Consider the following 25042-nt stretch of genomic DNA (forward strand, 5'->3'; position numbering starts at 1 on the left):
TGTGAGAGGAAAATAAAACTTTATTTCCACCAAAAATTACAACAGTTATTAGGTACAAGGGTTAACCTTCCCTGTTTTGTGCTCCAACAAACTTAATCATAAGCTGCAAACCTTTGTTAAACATATCCTGCCGAATATGATTGATTCGAAAAAAGGAATGGCATTACTGGACAAGCGTATGTAATCTATAAACAATCCACTGTGGCACAGCTTGTCTGGCCAGTCCCCATCTTTATAACAAACAAGAAACCCTTCTTGATAAAAACGGATTCTATGGATTGCTAAAAAAATTGAATGTAGCACAGAATAACTTATTCTCTAATGATGCATGGAGGAAGATATATAGTGAATCATGTTATATATTTTAAAATAATAATAATATAACAGATCATGGAACTCCAAAGGGACATCTAATATTTTCATGTTTTACAACACAAGAAACATGAATTATTATAAAATTATTATAAAACACAAGTTTCAACGAGTCATGTAACAGAAATGACATCACAAAAAACTTCTTAGGGCTCTTACACACGGGCGGTTTTACCTGCGCTCCCCTGCGCTGCGCTTTCTTCCATTCAGCCGTAGGAGTAGACGCAGTCCATTATTGTAAAAGGGACTTTACTCACTCAGACACATGTATGTGTCGAACTCAGGTGAAATGCAACATGCTGTGTCCCACCTGCGTTTGGCACTTACATGCGTCTGTGTGAGTACAGTCCCCTTCATAATAATTGTCTACTCTTGCGCTCCCCTGCAGCTGAACGGAAGAAAGCACAACGCAGGGGAGAGCAGGAAAAACCGCCTGTGTGTAAGAGCCCTACATAAGGATACAGGATATATTCAGGGCTCTTGTATATTATAAGGATATAATGCTACTACACAAAAATATATATATATATATATTTTTTTTATGACATGCATATATAGCACTGAACACCAAAACTGGTGGCAGCTGTGAGTTTCATGAAAAGTTCTGGAAAGTTGCCCATTTGATACAGTTGTTAACATGCAATAAAATGCTTTATGAAATTCAATGGATTACCCACACATACTAACAAGTACACACCCTACACTGTACACATAACCTTATCTGTCTAGAGAATGATATGGTGGGAAAGGAAATGGTGGGTAGAGAGGTGCAGTCTGTAATCTCCTTTGTCCTACTTTGAGAGCTGGCAGACCGTTTTATCTAATGCTGAGGTGTCAGGCTGCATTCTTGAAGGCAAGAACAATGCAAACACCCCGACTGATTCATTGCTGCCTGTACAAGCAGTCATTATGACACATTTTAGAATGCAATCTGAAACCCATGATTTAATGTATTGTGTAATAATACTAACTGACTGCACCATCTGTAAATTCACCCAGAAACTATGATAAAATGTTTGAAAGCCCAGTCATGTGTTTGCACATATACACACACTGTATCAGACTGCAGGGCAAGGATTAGCTGCAGCTGTTAACCCTTTCCCTGTGAACAAAACATGATGAGCTACTTCTATGCCTGTCTCCATAAATGTAATGCTTAACCTAATCACTACTGTGCAATCCAGTCCAGGATCAGCTTGAAACCTTTAAGAGCCAGTGCTTTTTTTTTTCCTGCATTCTCCTGTGGTGCAGTTTTCATGCATTCCACTGCAGATGTGCCTGTTTTTTTTCTATGACTTTGCACTTACTGTGAAGCACCAAACACAGGTGGAAATGCATCATGGTGTTTCTGTGCTTCCCTGGGGCTAGGGTTACCACCACACCCCTTTAATTCATGTCATATATTGAATCCACATCCTTGTGACTAATTAGCAATTGATGCATGCTGCGTGGCTGTGCATAAATCAGTTCAGTCTGCAGCATGCATCTAAATGAATAGCTGACTAGCCTTGCAGGGTGTGGATTCAGTATGCAGCCTGTATTAAAGGAGTGAGGTGGAACCCTACCTGTGGCAGCGTGAGTTCAATCACATAGCAAAGAACAGGCTGTTCTTCTTCATGTGCTTCCTTGTGGTGGAAGGTATGAATTTGTGTAAGAACTTTTAAGATAAGAGTCCTGAATCGGGTTGGGTTCCTTCGGAATACCCATAAAGTGATTGGGTTTTGGGCAGAAAGACCATGATTCCCTAAACATGCGGTTGGCCTTCCTGGGTACAGGGGAGATTGCAGGCTCGCATTGCCCCCACTACCCCACATTAAAAGTACAGTTTACTCCCGGCCTGGTTAATCCGCCTCCGGAGTGGTGTCACTTCTGTCCACCAATGACACCACTTCTGGTTTACACAGGTCCTGGGGTCTGGTTAAAGTTTAAGCCAAGTTCGGTTAGCAGGGACAGGGCCCTTGAAAAAAGGTCAGCGGTTTGGTTCGGGTTTGCGTTAGTCTGCCCATCTGGACCCGCGCAGGACTCTAGTTTACATCAGAGCAAACCATACATACCTTTATCAAGATGTGACAATTCTTTCCAAAGACACTTGGTCAATGGGCACAGTATGAGATATATGGCAAAGCTATTGTGTTTTTTTTAAATTCTTTTTCAACAGAAAATAGGTTATAGACACTTACTATTATTTAAATTCTTCTGGGTAATTTGTGGGGTTTAAAAGCCAGGGGCAAACTTTTAATAGAATCAAAATCAGGAATAGTCTTTGGGCACAGGGGTTGGTTGGGGGAAAATGGTCATCTCTCCACTGACAAAAAGTGACTGTCCAAGCCAGGGGCACACAAGTAGGGATGTAGCGAACTGGCGATTTGGTGTTCGCGAACACCGGCAAATAATGCGAACGTTCGCGAACAGTTGGCGAACTTCGAACACCCGCTAAAATCGTTCGATTCGAACGATCGAAGGATTTTAATCGTTCGATCGAAGGATTTTCATTCGAATCGAACGATCGAAGCCATTCGATCGAATGCTTTTCATTCGATCGAATGCTTACAATCGTTCGAACGAATGGAAATCGTTCGATTTTTAGCGGTCGAAGGAATTCGAATGGTCGAACGATCGAACGCGAACTCAAAATGCGAACGTTCGCGAACATTCGGCGGACGCGAAGGGTCGAAGTTCGGGCGAACAGTTCGCTACATCCCTACACACAAGATATATTTTTTAAAGATATAACTGCAATGGGCTGTTCAAATACAATAAAGCTTTAGTGATTAAATAATTGACCTGGTGGCCCACATCTCAGTACCAACATTTCTGTGGCTTCAGTGCATAGCCATTGCTTCTGATACACGAGGGTAATATAAAAAACAATGCACCGTGCCCTATGAAACAGTGGCTTTACATGAAAGGAAAGAATGTAGCTTTCAAAAATACTGGGATGAGGGAATCTAGTTTCTCAGCATGTTCAATGTGATCTAAACAATAGCAATTGGTATGAGACGTTCCTTTGCTCTAGTGTTTCCCTGACTGTTCTCTGGGCATCTATAGGCAAATTTGCATCTGGGAAGTAACCCACAGCAACAAGTCATGTTTTTGCTTTAATTTTTTTTCCATGCAGCTGGCAGAACAAAGCCAATTGCTGGCTTCTGGAAAAAAACTGTTTTTCGGTCAATTTTTTGATGCTATAATGTCACCTGCTTCAAAGGGGTTGTTCATCTTAAAATTAACCTTTAGTTATGTAAAGAGTGAGATTCTGAGACAATTTGCAAATGCTCTTAATTTTTTTTATTTGTGGTTTTTAAATGTGCTCCGCAGACCACTTATTTGGAATTTCAGCAGTTGCAGTGTTTGTAGAGTCCAAATTACCCTAGCGGCCAAGCAGAGAGATTGACTTATGAATAGGAGAAAGAGAGGTGTAACAGAAAGTATTGAAAAGTAACAATACAACTGTAGCCCGACAAAGCAACTGTTTCTTTTTTTTGGCTGGCAGGGTCTGTGATTCTCATTTGAATGCTGGAATGAGTCGAAATAAAATGACAAAAAATTTAAACCAATTCAACAGCTGCTACGAATTGGCCATTCTAGACCATTTCAAAAGCTAAAGGTGAACTGCCTCTTTAAGGGTATAACTAAGCTCTAAGGGCTCTTACACACGGCCGTTCCGACCTGCGCTCCCCTGCGTTCCGTTTTTTGGCGTTCAGCCGCAGGGGAGCGCAGGAATAGACGCAAGTCATTATTTGAAATGGGGCTGTACTCACTCAGGCGCGTGTAGGCGCCGAACGCAGGTTCAGACGCAACATGCTGCATTTTTCCTGCGTTCGGCGCCTACACGCGCCTGAGTGAGTACAGCCCCATTTCAAATAATGACTTGCGTCTATTCCTGCGCTCCCCTGCGGCTGAACGCCAAAAAACGGAACGCAGGGGAGCGCAGGTCGGAACGGCCGTGTGTAAGAACCCTTAGGATCTAGCAGAATCCTGCAAAAAGTGATGGTCTTTGGCTGCTTCCCAAACCAAATCCTGGATTTAAAGCTTCCCTATAATTTAGATTCAATCCGTTGTTTTGTCCCTTCATACTATTACAGAGAGAGAATGTTTCTCAGCTGATAGACAACATCTAAGTCCTTCATCTCCTCCCATAAGGAGATTTGTCTGTGGGAGACAAATATAAACTGTGGCAATGCTGGCCCAGCTTGATGTGAGCCTGCAAGTATCACTGAAAACAATGAATGAATTTTGCTCACAACTTGAGAGCGATAGGGTGGCATGCCAGCAATCATTACAGATGACAATCACAATACAGAATAACTGCTCCAGGCTCCACAAAGCAGCAGTTAAAAGAGACAAAGAATGTCCATTGCACCAGATGCTCTTTTACTGAATGGGCTGTATATAATATATATATATATATATTTTACTTCATTCAAAGTATAATACCAACTCCTTGTAGGACCCTTATCAAGACTTGATAAAGGTTCTTAAAGGGGACCAAAATGTTGCCCTGTTCTTTTAAATGAACTCCCGTGCTACGACCATATGTATTGAATACATTGCCTAACTACGCACTTATTCACTGAAGGACAATGGCACACAATCAGTTTCCAGTGCAGGGCTGCAGGCAACAAAACATTAGAAGATACCCCAAAATGCCTGTGAATAAGATCCCTTAGCAAAGTCTTGCAAGTGACATTTTCACGCCCATATACTTTAGTGTGGCCATTAGGGGAGTAAAGTGCACACTACCATATAAAACTGTCATTACATAGTTAAATAGGTCATAGGGGATCTTTAATATTTGTAAATGAGTGTTGTGTAGGCTAACAGCAGCCCTCCTATGAGAAACAGAAGTGAATTTGAAAATTCTGTCTTACAATACCAAAATGACTCTGTGAAATAGAGCTACCCCACCCCCCACTTCCCATTAAATATATTTCAAAATCATCATGAGTCATGAGAATTATTCATGTTGCCATGACTGTTGTGTCTGGACACGTTTTAACAGTTCTTCTATCTTTATTATAGGATTAACAAGCCACAAGTTTGTACCTGCAAAATGCTGTAAGACTATGCATTAGTTGGTACAACAGTGACCGTTTCTGAAAAAAAAAATGTATCCCAAAAATTTAGTTTTTATTGAAACTACCCTTGAAAAACTAACATTTTTCCGGGAAAACACAACTCTGAAGTTAGGTCACGATTTTTTTTGCCGATATGTCTGCTTTTGTAAGTACAGGTATGGGAAACCGGTTATCCAGAAAGCTCTAAATTAAGGGACGGCCATCTCCCATAAACTCCATTTAAATCACATAATGCAATGATTTGCTTTTTCTTTGTAGTATTAAAACAGTACAGGTATGGGACCTGTTATACAGAATGCTCGGGACCTGTGGTTTTCCGAATAAGGGGTCTTTCCATAATTTTGATCTCTATACCTTAAGTCAACTAACAAATAATTTAGAGGGGTGGTTCGCCTTTTGGTTAACTCCTAACCCCTATGGGGCGTACAGTCTGCCCCACATATTGGGCTCCACACTGGCAAGTCGCCAAATAAACCGCCCCTTTTGACAGGCAGTTAAAATAACAGGGGATCTTGTACTTTTTATTAGTATAGGTACTATTAAATTCCTCAGAGATCCATAATGCCTTACAGGCTTTACATCTATTACGACCACATCTATAGGTTCCCTTATATTTAAGCTATGCTCCACCTTGACTCTCATCCTTTGACCTATAGAGACTCTTAGATATCCAAGAGGCCCTGCGAAAAACAAATCGTGGGACCCTATCCAGGGTATCCACTAAATGGGGCTCTTGAAATAAAAGCTTCCTTTGTTTCTGCACAATCCATTTTATCTTATGTGCTGGTTTAGAAAAAGTAGTACAAAACCGTGTATTGGACACCTGAGTCTTTCTTTTCGGTTTGGTGACCGCTCCACTCGTACCAGCCCCTAGAGTCAAGCTATTTCACTGCAGATGAAATGTGCTGCTGTCAGTTACTGAGCTTAGGGTCCAACGCACAATACAGTAGAAACCCCATTTTACATTTTTCAGGGGATCAGAAAAAAATGGTGTAAAATCCTGGGAAATGTAAAATCAGGGAAATGTATAATGCATAATATATAGGTGGGACCACAAAACAACAATGTAAAATGAGGGAAAACTTAAATCAGGGGATGTAAAATGGGGGTTGTATTGTATATACAATCATATGAAAAAGTTTGGGAACCCCTCTCAGTCTGCATAATAATTAACTCCACTTTCAACAAAAAAGATAAGTCTTTCATTTCCCAGGAACATCTGGGGTGTTTTCTGAACAAAGATTTTTAGTGAAGCAGTATTCAGTTGTATGAAATTAAATCAAATGTGAAAAACTGGCTGTGCAAAAAGTTGGGTACCCTTGTAATTTTGCCAATTTGAATGCATGTAACTGCCCAATACTGATTACTGGAAAAACCAAATTGGTTGGATTAGCTTGTCAAGTATTGAACTTTATAGGCAGGTGTGTCAAATCACGAGAAAAGGTATTTAAGGTGGCCAATTGCAAGTTGTGCTTCGGTTTGACTCTCCTCTGAAGAGTGACAGTATGGGATCCTCAAAGCAATCTGAAACCAGAGGTTGTTTAGTATAATGGTAGGGGAAGGCTACAAAAAGCTATCTCAGAAGTTTAAACTGTCAGTTTCAACTGTAAGGAATGTAATCAGGAAATGGAAGGCCACAGGCACAGTTGCTGTAAAACCCAGGTCTGGCAGGCCAAGAAAAATACAGGAGCGGGACATGAGGTTTGTTACAGAAAACCCAAAGATCACCTCCAAAGACCTGAAAGAACATCTTGCTGCAGATGGTTTATCTGTACATTGTTCAACAATTCAGTGCAATTTGCACAAAGAGCATAGTTATGGCAGGGTGATGAGAAAGAAGCCCTTTCTGCACTCACGCCACAAACAGCCGCTTATTGTATGCAAAAGCTCATTTAGACAAGCTACAGTCATTTTGGAACAAAGTGCTTTGGACTGATGAGACAAAACTTGAATTATGTGGTCAAAAAAAAAAAAGCGCTTTGCATGGTGGAAGAACACCACATTCCAAGAAAAACACCTGCAACCTACTGTCCAATTTGGTGGAGGTTCCATCATGCTGTGTGGCTAGTTCAGGGACTGGGGCCCTTGTTAATGTCGACGGTCGGATGAATTCAACCCATTATCAACAAATTCTTGAGGATAATGTTCAAGCATCAGTCACAAAGTTGAAGTTACGCAGGGGTTGGATATTCCAACAAGACAATGACCATAAACACACTTCGAAACCTACAAAGGCATTTAAGTACAATATTAAGTACAATATTCTGGACTGCCCGTCACAGTCCCCTGATTTGAATATCATTGAAAATCTAAGGGATGATTTGAAGCAGGCTGTCCATGCTCAGCAGGCATCAATTTGATTGAACTGGGAGATTTATGGACGAATGGTCAAAAATACTGCCATCTAGAGGCTGTTACATTTGCAAAAGGAGGCTGAACTAAGTATTGATGTAATATCTCTGTTGGGGTGCCCAAATTTATGCACCTGTCTAATTTTGTTATGATGCATATTGCATATTTTCTGTTAATCCAATAAACTTTATGTCACTGCTGAAATACTACTGTTTCCATAAGGCATGTTATTAGGGTTGCCACATTTTCTGGAAAAAAATACCGGCCTTCCTATATATTTCTTTTTTTCCTATTAATAACATTGGCATCAACCATCATTTTTACTGACCAAGCTGGGGAAAATAATGGCCAGTTAGCAACCCTACATGAGATAGATAGAGATATATATATATATATTAAAAGGAAGTTGCTACTTTGAAAGCTCAGCCAATGATAAACAAAACTCCAAAGAATTAAGAGGGGTTCCCAAACTTTTTCATATGACTGTAAAAGTCAAATTACATACCTCCCAACTGTCCCTCATTTGTACTGGAAAGTCCCTATTTTCTCTGCACTGAACAGCCAGAAAAAGAAACTAAGTTTCTCAATTAATTGTCTTTCAGCAGATAGCACAGAACAGCCAACAGATCCAAATAAGATACTTTGTAACAATTTTTAGACACAAATAACAGTTTAGATAAGGAGAAATATTTTCAAACTTTAATAACCTGCCAAATTTTGTAAAATTAACACGGTAATTAGGGTTGTGGCCACAGAAAGGGCGTGGTCAAAAAAATTTGCTGTTCGAAAAAAATTCCAAAATGTTGGAATGTATGAAATTAGCAGCAGTTTGCATCAGAATGTTATAACCATTCCTGTAGCACCAGCTTCTGTGACAGAACCTCATTTATTTGCTGGATTCACAACAACCCCTAAGCTTAATGTCTCAGAGCACACTGAGCATGTGCATGTCACCGACACTCCTAACAAAAGATGGCGACCCCTCTGGGGACAACTTTGAATGCCTAAATCTTTTCTGTTACAGAGATTCCGAAACTTTAGCCTGATTCAGCATATAAAATACAGCATTTCTGCATTAGGTGTTATTCAGGGTTTATCCAGCCTTGTCTAAAGAATGCAAAAGGACTATGCAGCCACAGGAGGGACTTGCATCTATCTGCAGCAGGCTGAACAGAAGGCTCATAAAACTTCTAGGTTCTTATGGTACACAGCAACAAACACACTAGATTATTGCACAAAACGTCTACACAAATGCCAATTATGTACATGTGCACAAGCCCCGTCACAATGACTCTAGTTTAGATCTAAAATATATTACAAGGTTCTATCAGCCAGTTTCACTCTCTGACTACTTTAACCCGTCTCATCTCTCGATTGCTTCTGCCTTCCGTAATGCAGCATGCGCTCCGGAAACATCGAGCCATAATACGTCATAGCGCCGGCCGTGCTTTCTGATTGGTCACGTTTCCCTTAACCATCATGGCTCTCCTAAAGTGTAGTTTCTTTATTATATAATGTAGGGAAATGTGGAGATAGTAACAAGCCGCAAAAAACAGAAAAAGAGGTAGAAAGTTTTTCCATAACCGGGAGGAGCTTCTAGCAGAAATGAAGTGAGTTATCCTCAGAACTGGCAGCCGTAGCTTCCATGCTGTGTATAAGTGTCTTTATCTTTTGTCTGCTTCGGAAGTTTCTGCCCAGTGTTATCCCACATTCCTGATATTGTAGTATAAAAGAAAAGTCGGGATAAACGTGTCATGTGGATGTGATCCATTGCTGCAAAGAGTTCAGTCTAGGATTTAGATTAATGACAAACTCTCTTATAGTTTATTGAAATGGCTTCATATTTGCCGTGTTTTTATTTCACAGCAGTGGATTCAGGGCAGGATTTAATAAGACTAAAGTGAAACAGTGGGATATTTCTAGGCTGAGCTTTCTTTATTTGGGGCCCAGCTATATTTTGTAAATGTTACATATATTATAGATTAGTTAGAAACTTGACCTTGTATTTTTCTTTCTCGTGCACAGACATAATTGTTAGACACCCAAACACCATATTAACACCTCTTGACACACATTCATATACAAGGGATACAACCCCATTATTCCCCTGGGTCCTAAATGGAGTATTTTGTCCTTATCCATCAGCTGTAGCCCTAGATTTCCTATTTGAACTTGATCCCACAGAGCCAAACTGGTTCCTGATGGCAGCCTGCCCTTTGGATGCAAATAATGGGGCTTAGAAAGTAAACAGCAATTGACAAGCGTAAGGGAGACCTATTAGAACAGCTACGAATGAGCATAGTAGTTGCAACATTTTGGAAACTGCAAATTTTTTTGACCATGCCCGTTTTTGTGGCCACACCCCCTAATTACCATGTCCATTTTACAAAATTTGCCAGGTTATGAAAGTTTGAATACATTTCTGTCGTTTTTATCTGTTAATACAGTTTTGCTAATGAAGGTGAATTGCCCTTTAAAATGTGAGTCTTAGTTTTCCCGAGAGACCTCCTTATCTAAAACTGTTACAAAATTATTATAAAAATCTATTCTGGGCTCTTTGCCAAAAGCCAAGTAAGTTAGAAACTTTGTATCTTTTTCTGGCTGTTCAGTGCAGGAGATTAAATAGAAAGTCGGGAAATTAAACTACAAATGCAGGACTGCGGGTTGAGCTGTCAAAATTGGGGCTGTCCCGCTCAAACTGGGACAGTTGGGTGGGATCTTAGAAATCTGGATATTGTTGCCTCTTGATCTAAGATAATTTACCTGTGTGTATTGCTTTTCTGCCAGGTTGAATATAGATGGGTTACTGGTATACTTTCCCTATGAGTACATATATCCAGAACAGTACTCCTACATGTTGGAGCTCAAGAGGACCCTGGATGCCAAGGTAAATATCGCTGTGAACAGGACTAAAATGGTACATGCAAATGTCAACAGAAAGCACTTGAATGTTTATGGATATCTTTTTTTCTGGCTTGTTATGTGGATGACTTCTGCTGATCAAAAAGTAACTTCTTGCTCTGTTTAAAAATATATCTGGGCCTAGAATTTCTGTTGAAGGTTATGCCTAGCATATTAATAATTACACTCTATTAGTCTATCTATCTCTCACTCTTTCTTCCTTTCAGTGTTAGGTGCTGGTTACCAGTCTAATTCAAATGCTGATAGTTTTACACCTTTTTCTTGTACTTCCTTGAGGTGGATGTTGTGTGCTTTTGAAGTGTAATTTTGTTGTCTCCTGCTCATTCTTCTAGACATTGTCTTCTCTGTGGAGGAAAGATTTTATTATTGCTTTATCTTACAGTATTGCATTCTCAGCATAATGTTTTTACATATTCTTACATTCTGTCCAAAATCTTTCATAAATCTTTAGAAATGTACTGTTACATTGTAGTGTTAACTCTAAATATTCCATTAAGGTGGGAATTTGATCTTTTTATTGTCTGTAACTCTAATGGCTGTTTTTGAAAATTGTTTATTTGTATAATATTTACAATAGTTGACCTCAATAGATCTTTTCTGTTGTGCTCTACATAATATAATCCTAATGCTTGTTGGTTTCCTAGGGTCATGGTGTTCTGGAGATGCCTTCAGGAACTGGGAAAACTGTTTCTCTGCTGTCGCTCATTGTGGCCTACCAAAGGGTAATTCAGCTTTTCTTATTCCCTTCATTGCGCCTTTTTTTCACTTTCTCACATTTAAAATATTTTATTTTGCAGGCATACCCATTAGAAGTCACCAAGTTAATATACTGTTCCAGAACTGTTCCTGAAATAGAGAAGGTTAGTAATCATTGTTTAAAATATTTGTTACTTTGCTAATTATACATGCCTGATTCTGCACTGAGGAACTGTAGTGAAAGCCAGTAATTGTTTTAGGACTAATTTATGGTAACCTTTCAACAGGTTGTGGAGGAGTTAAGAAAGCTAATTGAATACACTCAAACACAGACTGGAGAGACACTCAATTTTTTGGCTCTGGCCCTGAGCTCCAGACGTAATCTTTGTGTTAATCCAGAGGTGAGAGTTCATGTTCATATCTGCTGTTTGACTTTTAGAGTAGTTTTGGGTATCTCTACAGTTTTTTATGTTCTACTTTTCAGGTCAGTGCTTTGCGTTTTGGGAAAGAGATAGATGGTCGTTGTCACAGTTTGACAGCTTCCTTTGTTCGTTCCCAGAGACAGAGAGACCCAACTGTACCAAGCTGTCGGTTTTATGAGGTATGAGACAATCAATTGAAACTACAAACCAAAAATTCTAATACTTAAAGGGGTTGTTCACCTTCCAAACACTCTTCAATTCAGTTGTTTTTAGATTGTTCCCCAAAAATAAAGACTTTTTCCAATTACTTTCCATTTTTTATGTTTTACTGTTTTTCTAAAATCTAAGTTTAAAGTTGAATGCTCCTGTCTGTGTTGTATGAGTCTGGCAGCTCAGTAATTCAGGTACAGACTCTAAACTGTTAACATTTTGAAACATTTAGTTGATACATTTCTCAGTATCGTCTCTGGAGTATTAGCAACTATTGTATCAGTTCTAACAACTGGCTGTAATGAAACCCAGAGATTCTGCTCAGCAGGGACAAAAATAAAAAATGTATCAACTAAATGTATCCATTTATAACAGTTTACATCGTCGGCGACCCCTCCCCTCCCAGGGCTGCTTCAATATTAGAAAAACGGTCACGCATAGAAAATAGAAAGTCATTGGAAAAAGTCATTTCTGGTGATCTATCTGAAAACAACTAGTTGTTTGAAGGTGAACCAACCCTTTAACAAAATATGTACTTGTAATATTCACAGATGAATATGTCATGTTTCACAATAGACAATTCTCATATATTTGTGGTGAAAGAAGACCATTTTCCAAAAATAAATCGATTTGATAACCACGACTAACTGTATTAAAGTTAACCTCTAGTAACTCTAATATAGCCTTAGGGTTGCTCTTTTTACCTAAAAGGTTTATTAAAGGTCACTCTTTTCAAGTCACAAGACATCATATCTCTCTACATGCAGGATTTGTGCCAGTCCGTTATTTTTGTTAGATTTTATTTGCACTGGAATCCCTTATTTGTGTAAGCTCTAATACATTTGCTAGTAACGGGAGCCCCCTCAAAATGTATATGCATCCTACTCTTGCATGAAGATAGAATGAAGAGAGACAAACGTTCAAAGGAAAATTGTGAAGAGCAACTTGATCATTTCAAAAACAGTAGAGTATTTTAAATTTATTTAAAGAAATAATTTATTTAATATGTTTCTTATTTTAGTTGATGAAGCTTATATTTAAATTTTTTGCAAAAGCACAATTATAAGTGAGCTAATACTCTCTAAATTAGTCAGATGCCATATCACACTAATGCATATGTTGGAGTCCTGCTCCATGTTGGGTGCCCTCGGAATACCCACACAGTGGTCAGGTAGGTCCCAGCAGGTGGCTTACCGGTATTCAGCAGCTAGGATGCAATTGGCTGTTAAGCATTTTTTAAGAAAATAATTTTACCTCCCCAGCAAGTTAGTATTAGTAAAGGCACTTTTCAGTATAATGTGTTCTGAATGCCCCACAAATGATGTCACTTTCAATATTAGAGGCTTTCAGCTAGAGGTGGGTCATCTATAGGTTGGGTGGTGTCCGTAGGCATTATCGGGGAAATGCAGGTGTGTGGATCAAGATGGTCCTGCTAAAATAGAACATGTGGTGGGGGCAAAGCACTTGACCTAGGACCAAACCCAAAGTCTTGGTAGGATATCTTTTAGATCAGGGGTCCCAAGCCGCCGGGCCGCGGACACTCCTGAACTGGGCCGCCGAACTGTCTTTGATGGAGAACTAAAACTTTTGCAACATTTAAAAGCAACAACCGATAGGCAAATGCTGCTTTCAAAAGCAGTTGTTTTGACAACTTTATTAGCACTGAAACATTTTAATAGATCTATGTTGGAATGTTGCTTAGACTTGTCTTTTCATTTAATACACATTTTTATTTTGGGTTTGACTTGCCCTTTAAAGTCAAGCTTAGCATTTTTATATATTATACATTGTGAAGCGACACTGCTTATGCTCAACTGTTAGCTGGTGCTTTAGGAATTTGATGCCATTGGACGTGAGACCCCTCTTCCTCCTGGTACCTACAATCTGGATGACCTTAGGACTGTGGGGAGACAAAAAGGCTGGTGTCCTTATTACCTTGCCCGACATGCTGTGAGTGTCCTAATTTTCTCATGCTTTCCAAACTTGTATAACAGATAGTGGGCTTGTGTATCTGAACACTCTCATAGTGGGATTATGTCACAGTTTATATTTTTGTGTTTAGTTATTGTTCCCTCTTTTCAGAAGAAATTATAAAATAATGTTGTGTATTTGTGCAGCTGGGACAGTGCAATGTAGTTGTGTACAGTTATCACTACTTACTGGACCCCAAAATAGCTGACCTTGTCTCTCGTGAACTTGCGAAGAAATCTGTTGTTGTCTTTGATGAAGCTCATAATATTGGTAAGTGATGATAAAAACTGAATTTTTGTTTATACAGGTCTGTTTCACACACCTGCAAAATTTAACTGCCTACTTTCTCTTTAGATAATGTCTGTATTGACTCTATGAGTGTCACCATCACACGTCGAACCCTGGAACGCAGTCAGACAAACATTGAAACGCTCAACACTGCAATACAAAAGTAAGAAATGTTGTTTGGAGGGAAAGAGAAAACAAATTCTTGTATAATTGAAAGAAAATGCATTCTAACATGTGAAACGGGAAAAAACAGGGGATATATTTAGAAATGTAATGGAAAGAACTGGGTGCAAAGGAGTTTCGTTAATAGGTGGATATTGGGAGGAGTGTAGGGAGAAATGTTATTGTGTAATTTGTATTGTTTTTTGTCTTTCACAGAATGAAAGATTTAGATGAAAAGAAGCTGAAGGAGGAGTACGCTCGACTGGTGGAGGGATTGCGAGAGGCCAGTGTTGCAAGGGAAACTGATGTGTACCTGTCCAACCCTGTCTTACCTGATGAAATTCTGCAAGGTAAGAGAAGTAATATCTGTTGCTTTGTATAAGTGGCAGATTTATCAAAATGTGAGTTTAGAACTTGGTAAATAAAAACACACCCACATTGTTTTCACACTAGTGGGATTGTAGAACCGTATTTATCAAATGGTGAGTTCTAAATTTCACCCATTGATAAATACAATTCTAAAAATCCCATAGGAATGAATAGAACGTGGGTGACTTTTTATTTATTAGGGGTCTAAACTCACATTTTGATAAACCTGTCTCTAAGTATGAGTGTTCTCCTGGAAAGAGGAACACTTAAGAGGTAAACATGAAGCCTATCAAGCACTGCAGGAGGCTGCACCTTTATCAACATTGTAGTCTGGACATTAAAATGTTTTTGCATTAGTTATTAATATTGTATAAATATTGTACTAATGTGGTTAGTACCCAAAACAGTTTTTTTTCCCTTTGCTAGCAAAATGACTAAGTATTGAGTTTCTGTGCTATATGCAGAGGCGGTGCCAGGATGCATCCGAAATGCTCTTCATTTCCTGGGTTTTCTGCGGCGATTGGTGGGCTACATCAAATCTCGTCTACGTGCAGGCCATGTAACACAAGAGGGTCCTGTCGCCTTCCTACGTGACCTTTTTGAGAAAGTCTGCATTGAAAGGAAGCCAATGCGGTAAGAGTTGATTTTCTGACCACAACAATAATGAATATATATATATATATATATATATATATATATATATATATATATATATATATATATATATATATATATATATATATATATATATATATATATATATAATATAAAATTAATGTGTTCAGCAATACCGTATCTTAATTACATTTCTAGCTACAGAGAGTATATCCCAAATGTATATAAATATGCATAGGGAAAACCTTAAAGTGGACCCGTCACCCAGACACACAAATCTGTATAATAAAGGCCTTTTCAAATTAAACATGAAATCCAATTTCTATTTTTTATTAAAGCATTCATAGCTGTTGTAAACTCAATTAAAAATCTCAGCTGTCAATCAAATATTGTCTGCCCCGCCTCTATGCCTAGGCATAGAGGCAGAGCAGACAATTACTTTCACTTTCCATTCAGCACTTCCTACATGTCACTGCTCTCCCCACGTTGCCCCGTTCTCTTCACCATTTAATTGTGTAGCCAGGACATGGGGATGGACATCAGGTTCCCCATTCTGGTGCACAAACAAGATTCTGAGATGATACAAGGCTTGCCTTAATAACCGTGTCCACAAAATGGCTCCTGCCTGCTTATTATAATTATGAATTCCCAGACTGAAGGAAACAAGATTCAAATAACTTATATAGTGTAATTAAAGTTTATTTTGCTTGACTAATGTGATAAAATAAGATTTCGATAATTTTTTTCGGTGACGGGTCCCCTTTAATTGCAAAATGTTCACATATAATATTTTGTTATTACAGTGTATGTAACAGAAACAGAAATTACCTAGGGTTTCTGTTCATATAGTAATTATATAGAAAAGAATTAGAACTGGCTCTTTCAGCTGGTTACCTAAGATATATCAAAAGCTCCAGAAGGATTTGACATAACTGACATTTTGCTTGGCAGCGCTGTTTATTTTCTTTGTTTTTTTAATGAGTGAGCCTTGCTTGGGGGACACAGGCACCATAGGATTAAATATCCTGGAGCTGGAGAATGAACAGAAACAATTATCCTTTAATACTTCTCTTGCTCAGTACTTTATATTTAAAGCTCCTAATGTGCTCAAACTTCCAGTTATATGGTTATCTCCATCATGCCTGAGACTTTGCAGCTCTTGGGCTTGAGGGGGACTCAACAATTTATCTTCCCTTCTATTACGTTGCTAGTCCTCTCCTTAGATCCTGACACTATGGGGCAGATTTATTAAGGGTCACACTCGATTCTGGCCCTTTAAGAATTCGAATTTGATTATTTGCCGCCTAAAACCTGCTGAATTTTTGTATAAGTCAATGAGGTGCAGTGACCAATTTGGAGTTGTTTGTAGCCTTCCTGATTATATTGAGTTTTTTTCAGAGAAAAAAACTCAAATCGAGTTTGGTCTCATTCGATTTGAGTTTTCGAGTCAGTAAAATTTGCCCCGAATGTTACATATTTGATTTTATTAATAAATAGTCGAATATTCAAATTTCAAGTTAAATAGAATTCATGTGAGTTAAAAAAAAAAAAGACTCACACGAATTCGAAATTCGACTGTTGATAAATGTGCCTCTATGTAATGAGGGTGTTTGGAAGTGGATGAAGTACTGAGCAGCAGGAAGGGCCAAGTTTAATGTTTTAGTGTCCTGATCTTCATCCCCATAGTATACTTTTCCTCAGGTTTTGAATTTCATCTGTAATCTGGTTGTTTCAGTTTAGTTACCATAGAAACCAGTCAGGTTTTTTATGTAAGTGATCATTTTTATAGAATTGATTTTTAGAGCGCCTGAGAATACACAATAAAATAATAAATACCATAAAACTGAACCCTCAAAGTGAATGACCCCTGACAACCAGAAATATAAGTAATATTGGAAATAGATTTAGGGGGTTATTTATCAAATTCCAGTTTTATTTCATTATTTTTTTTTTTTTTAAATATATTCTGACCAAATCTGCATGGGTTATTGCCCCTTATTTATCAATACATTTTCCTGAAAAATTCCAGTTTGGGAAAAGACTTGATAGAATTGGGAAAATTTTCCGAAAATTCAAATCTTTCTGAAAAATCCGAAAAATCAGATTTTTGCCCGAAAACCACAAAACCTTTGGATTTTTGCACAAAACCCAGTGCAGATCAGGATATCTTCAGGACTGCTCCCATTGACTTTTATACAGCCATGCTGGATTTTCGAATTCTGACTTTTCCAATCATGAAAAATTTGAGGTTTTTTTTTTTACTAAAAATTCAGTCTAATTTTTCGAGTTTTTGGCATTCGGACTTTAATAAATAACCTCCTTAATGTAAAAATTAATAATCAAAAAGCATACAAAATAACAGATGCAGGCCAATTAGAAAGTTGCTTAATATTGGTAAAATGATTGCATACTCAAAGTAAATGCAAAAGTGAATTTTCACCGAGATTAAGTCTTTTGCCTTTTTTAGTTTCTGTGCAGAACGGTTGCGTTCCCTCACACGCACTCTTGAGATTGCAGACATTACAGACCTCTCCCCCCTTGTCCTCATAACCAACTTTGCTACCCTTGTCAGCACATATACTAAAGGTAAGAACCCGTAAGCAGTTACATATCCTTCTGGTCATCTCTCTGCCCCCTAACCATTTTATTTCCCCTGTGAACAATGTCTCTGTTGTCTTGCAGGTTTTATGATCATCATTGAACCATTCGAGGACAGAACTCCATCTATAAGTAATCCTGTGCTGCACTTTAGGTAACACTTTGCTCCTTGGTATGCACAGCATTGCTACTCCCTCCAACCTTCTTTTTGCTCTTTTGGCCAATACTTTTCTTTGCTCCATAGACATACATTTTCTGCCCCTTCTTTAGTTTCTCTTCTGACACACAAAATCCTACAACTTTTTTTTCAAAATTCCTTTCCGGTGTGCAGTATTTTTTGTCTCTGTTCTTCCATTGTTATTTGTAGGGATGCACCATATCCACTATTTTGGATTGGGCTGAACCCTCAAATTCTTTGTGAAAGATTCAGCTGAATACCGAACTGATTCCGAATCCTAATTTGCATATGCAAATTAGGGGTGGGAAGGGGAAAACATTTTTTACTTCCTTGTTTTGTGACAAAAATTCACGCAATTTCCCTCCCTTCAGATTCAGTTCGGCCAGGCATAAGGAAAAGCGCCAAATCCGAATTGTGCTGAAAAAGGCAGAATCCCGACGTTATTTGTCTTTCCAACACAATCTCTTCCAGGCATTTTCTCCAGCATGACAATTTCTTTTTTCCATTTCTGCTGCTGCTCCTGATGTTTTGTCTATGTAACTTTGTATTTAAAAAACTTTGTATTTAACTTTTTATTAAAAAAAAAAAATCCAGCAAACTGTTTTCTCCAGTTGTCTGTTCTTTTCATTGTTTTAGCTGCCTAGATTCTTCCCTTGCTATTAAACCTGTATTCCAAAGGTTTCAGTCTGTCATCATCACTTCTGGGGTAAGAGAGAGGTTTTTTTTCAATTTTCTTTTTAGACCTGGATAACCCTTCCTTTTTTTTTTTTTTTTTTTTTTATTTTAAATTTAAAATGTGGCTTTTTTTATAACCTATTAAATGATTCACAGACCCTCTCTCCCTTGGATATCTACCCCAAAATTTTGGATTTTCGCCCTGTTACTATGGCAACGTTTACAATGACCTTGGCCCGCGTTTGTCTTTGTCCTATGGTAAGGAACGGTAAAATGTTGGGTAGGATATATTTTAAACATGAAGATATTAACAGTGAAGGGTTTCTTACAATTGTTTACTGTATGCTGCAGGTTGTGGGCCGTGGGAATGATCAAGTGGCAATGAGTTCAAAGTTTGAAACAAGGGAAGATCTCGGTAAGCAACAAACAAAAATATGAACCATCTATTATTTGTTTAAATCATATTGCATCTTATGTTTTTCTTAATTTCCATTTGTTCCTGGTTTCCTGTGCCACTTCTTTTTCTGCAAACAAATAGCTGTGATGAGGAATTATGGGAACCTTCTGCTTGAAATGTCTGCTGTGGTCCCAGATGGAATAGTAGGATTTTTTACCAGTTACCTATATATGGAGAACATTGTGGCTTCATGGTATGAACAGGTAACCGATTACTATCTCCTTCTCTAAATATTGTTTCTCACCTATTTAATCTCCAGAGAGCAAAATTTGTTATTTATATGGTTCCTGTGTTGTGTAATATTGTACATTAACAGTTAAGTAACACTCTAACATATACCGTATACACATCACACAATCTGACTCTAGTTTTGTGACTATAACAAATATTTCAAAAGGGAATATTGGAAAACATTCAGAGGAACAAATTGATCTTTATTGAGACACAAGATGGAGCAGAGACCAGCGTTGCCTTAGAAAAATATCAAGAGGTCAGTCTGTAATGAAAATAGCATAAAAGCCTTAATGTGATTAAACAAAATGTGATATGATCTCTTTATGGACTTTATTAGGCTTGTGAAAATGGAAGAGGAGCTATCCTGTTATCTGTTGCACGAGGAAAAGTATCTGAGGGCATTGATTTTGGTAAGTAACCCAAAAACCTGTTCAAATCTCAGCATAGAACTCTATGGCCAAACCATTTCTATGATATTCATTACATGGATGTATCTGTGCTTCAGCTCCAGTGATCTTCATAGAAATATTTCTGTAATTTCTCCTCAGTGCATCACTATGGCCGAGCTGTAATAATGTTTGGGGTTCCATATGTATATACACAAAGCCGCATACTGAAGGTAACTACTAATACTGTAGGAATGCAGACAATATAAACAGACTAGACAGATGATAGTTTTAATAACAATTACATTTATAAATAACGTTAACTAACTATTGTAAAGTTTGAATCCATTTACATTGAAAATTTGCTTGTCATTTAATTCACTATGGAAATAATTGAATAATTTTCCAAAATTTCGTTATGGAAAAATATATATATTTTTTTGGTCTGCGTTCCCTTTTAAATTGTTTTAAGGGCCCTGGTTGAGGTACCACTTCACCACCCTGATTTACAGCTCTAAAATGGGTTCAAGTATGGGGCCTGTTATCCAGAATGCTCTGAACCTGGGGTTTTCTGGATAAAGGATCTTTCTGTAATTTGGAACTTCATACCTAAGGGTAGGGACACACTGGGCGATTTGGGGAGATTTAGTCGCCTGGCGACTAATCGCAGTGAATTTTCTCCCCGAATGCCTCCCCTCACTCTGCGCCTGGATAAAATGAAAAGTCGCCGGCGCTAATCACACACGGCGATTCGTTTTCCGAAATCGCCCGAAGTTGCCTCACGAGGAAACTTCGGGCGACTTCGGAAAACGAATCGCCGCGTGTGATTAGCGCAGGCGATTTTTCATTTTAGCCAGGCGCAGAGCGAGGGGAGGCATTCAGGGAAGATTGGTCGTGGAAAGTCGCGGCGATTAGTCGCCAGGCGACTAAATCTCCCAGTGTGTCCCTACCCTAAAGTCTTCTAGAAAATCATAAAAAACATTAAATAAACCCAATAGGCTGGGTTTGCTCCCAATAAGGATGAATTATATCTTAGTTTGGATCAAGTACAAGGTACTGTTTTATTATTACAGAGAAAAAGGAAATCATTTTTAAAAATGTTGATAAAATGTAGGTTATGGGAGACGGGCCTTTCCGTAATTCCGTAACAGGATAACAGTTTCCTGATAACGTATCCTGTACCTGTATATAACAAGATGTTGGTCTATGAATATGCATGGAAAATTAGAATGTTACAGCATCATCTTTAGTATTCTGACTTTAAAGTATATATTCAAACTACTTTTTTTCTGCATCCTTAGTATTAAGGATGTGTAATGTGTAAACAGTGTAATTTATTTTAAAAAAACTGCAGCCTCCAAGACCCATTCACAGGGTTTACCAGTTTAGTAAACCAGGGCACCATTCAGTTGTTATAGGGGCATCTGCAAACTGCAATAGAACTGTGTACCTCTTATTAAAATCACTCCTTCCACTTTCCCACCTTTTCAGGCTCGTCTTCAGTTCCTGCGGGATCAGTTCCATTTACGTGAGAATGATTTTTTGACATTTGATGCTATGAGACATGCAGCTCAGTGTGTAGGACGTGCTATACGTGGTAAAACTGACTATGGAATAATGCTCTTTGCTGATAAGGTAACTAGGTATATTAGTATATGTATTGATACTGATGTCAATTCTGTGTATGTACAATAATGTTGACTTTTTTTATTCCACTGAATGCTACATGATGCAGCCATGCCAGATTATTGTTGCAGGTGTCTTACAGAATGTGTGTTTAGTTTGTCCACTGATAATAATGCCTGCCATGTACTGCAAACCTAATATCGATGCGATACCAAGAGACCCCACAGTTTTAAAGAGTATCTTTAAATTAAATGGTGTTTGGCACTGTGTTTATTTTTATGGCATCCACCTTAAAAGTACACTAATAAAAATCATAGGGCAGATAAATAACAAATTTTGGTCATTTTTGCAAATGTTCCTACTCATTACGTAATTAAGCCCTACCCTTCTAAACACTACTACCGTATATGTTCCACACAAATACACACACCTACCTCTCTCCCCTCTTAGTAACCACGATTTTCTTTTACTCCTTCCTGCTCTGCTGTTACAGCGGTATGCACGCTCTGATAAGAGAGGAAAGCTGCCACTCTGGATTCAAGAACATCTTACAGACGCAAACTTAAACCTTACACTGGATGAAAGTGTCCATCTAGCCCGACACTTCCTTAGACAAATGGCTCAACCATTCCGCAGGGTAAGGCTGTTGAAACTTGTGCTTTAATTGCAATGTACTTTCTGTTGTAGTCTTATGGTTATTTGTCCATGCCCTGCAAATCGCTTTGGCTGCATCACACAATTTATGTAATATACATGTAGTCTTGAGATGCCTTCTACTTTATGGATGTACTGAGGTAACGTATCTGGAGAACGGACACTAAACTGTTAAGTAACTCCTCCTACTGCTCAGAGCTTCATCCCCTGCCTACTTTTTGCTATCTTCAGTTTTTGTACCAAAGAAATAAAGGACAGTAGATGAGAAAGAACTCTAGTTCCGAACAGAGGAAGAATCTCACCCCAGAAACTCCCAGACCTGCGCAGCATGATTGGCCATAACCAGCAGGAGTAGATTCTAATTATGAGAGTAGTGAGCCCGTGTAATGCTACATGGAAGCAGCTATTCCTAGATTGGGGGGCAAAGGCAACATGGGGATGTCCCAAAGCTATCCATGATGTTGGGGCAGATATCCCTGCAAGTATCCAGGAATTACAGCATGTAACACTTTCCTCCCAAAGCTAGCTTTGGCTGAGGTCTGTGTGTGTACCCTGTACTTAGTGAAAATGTGTGGCTCTGCAGTGGAAGCCCGATGGCAAACTACCCCAAAAATTCTGACAGAGTGAGTAGAGTGAGCCTGGACTGCGAACGGGGTGCCTTACCCCTGATGGCGTAGGCTCTGCGAATTGTGGACCCATTTTTCTTGACGGCCTAGGAAGTTTTTTAACAAACTGACACATTTATCATTATGGATACATGGATTCCTAATTATTCTTTTGTTACCAGAAAATCAACAAATTATATAAGCTTCCCCTGTGTGGTACAATATTAAATATGATGTGTATACTTGTAGAAAGATGTGCTTCATTATAAGAGTCTAGTTTTTTTTGTTTTGTTTTGTTTTTTTGTTTTTTTTTTAATCATGGAGATAAACTGCTATATTTCACCATTTGTTGCCTTGTTCTGCTTCTTGTTACTTTTTTGTTCTATTTACTTGAATTGCACCGATTGTTTATCTCTTCAAAGAGTATCTGGGTTACCGTCCTCTGCCATATCATTGATCTTTGTCACTATATCTCATCTTTTAAAGATTTCTTGATCATTTTGTATTATGCATTTTTTATTTACTTCTTTATGTTTCTCTGTTAAAGGAGGACCAGCTGGGACTGTCTCTTCTTACTCTTGAGCAGTTGCAATCTGAAGAGATGCTACAGAAGATACAAGAGATTGCTCATCAGGTGTGAGAGGCCACAGAAAGAGTGCTCCCACAGGCTGCTATCGCTTTATGCTGTAAGCAAGTGATCTGAAAACAACCAGACAGAGATTTCTGATAAGAAATTCTGTTTCTCACTGTTCACTTGAACTCCCAGAATCTAAGAGGCTATCTGAGCATGCCGAGACTATAAAGGTGGCCATACATGGAGAGATCTGCTTGTTTGGCGATGTCGCCAAACAAGTGGATCTCTCTCTGATATGTGGGCAATATCGGGCTGATCCGATCATGGGCCCATCCTAACGAATGGGAACAGGTGGGCGGATCGCGGGACTGTATCAATGAACAGATGCGGCTGCGATCCGACGGTATTTTTTGTCCCATCCGATCGAGATCTGGCCGACTTTTGGCCAGATCTCGATCGGGGAAGCCCGTCGGGGGGGCCCCATACACGGGCCAATAAGATGCCGACTCGGTCTGTCGGCAGCTTTTATCGGCCCATGTATGGGCCACCTTAAATTCAGCAACCAAACAGATATTCATTGTTTACAGGCGTGCCAATGAGTGGCAACATACCAGAGCAGTTATAATCATACAGATTGGAGACATATAGCAACTTGTACTTCTTTCTGACGGTCCTTATCCTTCTTTTTTTATGTATACCCAGAGTATATGGAAGATGTACACTGAGTCAAAAAGGCATCATTAAACTGTGTGTGTTTTAACATACCCCAATAAAGGCTCTGTACATTACAGAAATGTTGAAACATCTCATCTGTTTTTCTTAAATAAAACAATTGTTCATGTTTGAGAGATTCTTGGGAATTCTAACATTTTTATCTTCATTTTGAAAGTGCAGCACTATTATAGACAGTTAGGACCCTGTCTGTCCTTGCTAAGCCTACAGTCATGTGACCCCTTTTGTTAAAGGAGAAAAAAATCTAATAAAAGTTTTTAAAATTTGAATTGAATTCGATTAGAATTTAAATAGATTTTGGGGGTCAATCCAATTCACCAGACCTTTTTTTTTTTTTTTTTATAAATTTTGATTCATTTCAAGTTCACAGGAGTTTATGGGAATTTTAAATAATTCCATTAACTCAAAATTCGGCCCTTGATAAATCTGTCCTTAGAGTTGCATTATTTCTGGTCAGGTGATCTCTGAGGCAGCACAGAGACCATCACAAAATGGTGGTTCAAGGCAACAGATTTAAAAGGACAATATTTACTTAACTATATATACCAGTTTGGTAAGATTCATTAATATGTCACTTAATATGATATAACTATCTGTTGCCTAAATATTCATTTTGGGGGTAAAGTTTTCCTTTAAGCCACTGACAAAATCACTAACACAAATTGCTATGTGTTAGTACTTGGGAGCAATTATAGCACCTGTTTTGTGAATTTCTGTTAACGTTTTGAAAAACAGGATTTCCCGTTCTATGTTTACATCTCAGTATTTAAAGCTTGTGTTTCACACTTCAGTTACTCAAAGGGTTCTTCACAGACTTATGGTCCAAGCATTTAACCACTGTGTTATAACTGGGCAAGCACATAAATTCT

At 38.5% G+C, this 25042-nt stretch overlaps 1 protein-coding gene across 4 annotated transcripts; it reads left to right on the forward strand.

Annotated features, from left to right (window-relative positions):
- The first annotated feature begins 1864 nt into the window (after window positions 1-1864).
- On the forward strand, window positions 1865-24235 carry ercc2.L (excision repair cross-complementation group 2 L homeolog). Of its 4 annotated transcripts, none has more exons than XM_018230061.2 (23): window positions 1865-2010; window positions 10587-10686; window positions 11366-11443; window positions 11519-11581; window positions 11705-11818; window positions 11902-12018; window positions 13883-13999; window positions 14167-14290; window positions 14375-14471; window positions 14687-14820; window positions 15304-15472; window positions 17922-18040; window positions 18137-18206; window positions 18867-18936; window positions 19062-19163; window positions 19257-19320; window positions 19444-19565; window positions 19760-19852; window positions 19934-20006; window positions 20145-20215; window positions 21474-21617; window positions 22102-22245; window positions 23415-24235. In XM_018230061.2, exons 2-23 carry the CDS (start codon window positions 10654-10656, stop codon window positions 23505-23507), a joined length of 2211 nt encoding a protein of 736 aa, XP_018085550.1. In that variant the 5' UTR covers window positions 1865-2010; window positions 10587-10653; the 3' UTR covers window positions 23508-24235. The 4 variants fall into 4 exon arrangements, 3 of the variants coding, with proteins under 3 accessions (XP_018085550.1, XP_018085551.1, XP_018085549.1); XM_018230062.2 differs by having other exon boundaries at window positions 1929-1947; XM_018230060.2 differs by lacking the exon at window positions 1865-2010 and adding an exon at window positions 9249-9409.
- Window positions 24236-25042: the final 807 nt, after the last annotated feature.

This window comes from Xenopus laevis, chromosome 8L (genome assembly GCF_017654675.1).
Source record: "Xenopus laevis strain J_2021 chromosome 8L, Xenopus_laevis_v10.1, whole genome shotgun sequence".
In the NCBI taxonomy this organism is placed as follows: Eukaryota; Metazoa; Chordata; class Amphibia; order Anura; family Pipidae; genus Xenopus; species Xenopus laevis.

Bases quoted from the DNA above. Each gene is read 5' to 3' on its own strand.
- ercc2.L (XM_018230060.2), top strand. The intron at 15,473-17,921 runs GTAAGAGTTGAT...TGCCTTTTTTAG, and splicing joins ATTGAAAGGAAGCCAATGCG to TTTCTGTGCAGAACGGTTGC. The intron at 20,216-21,473 runs GTAACTACTAAT...CCACCTTTTCAG, and splicing joins CACAAAGCCGCATACTGAAG to GCTCGTCTTCAGTTCCTGCG.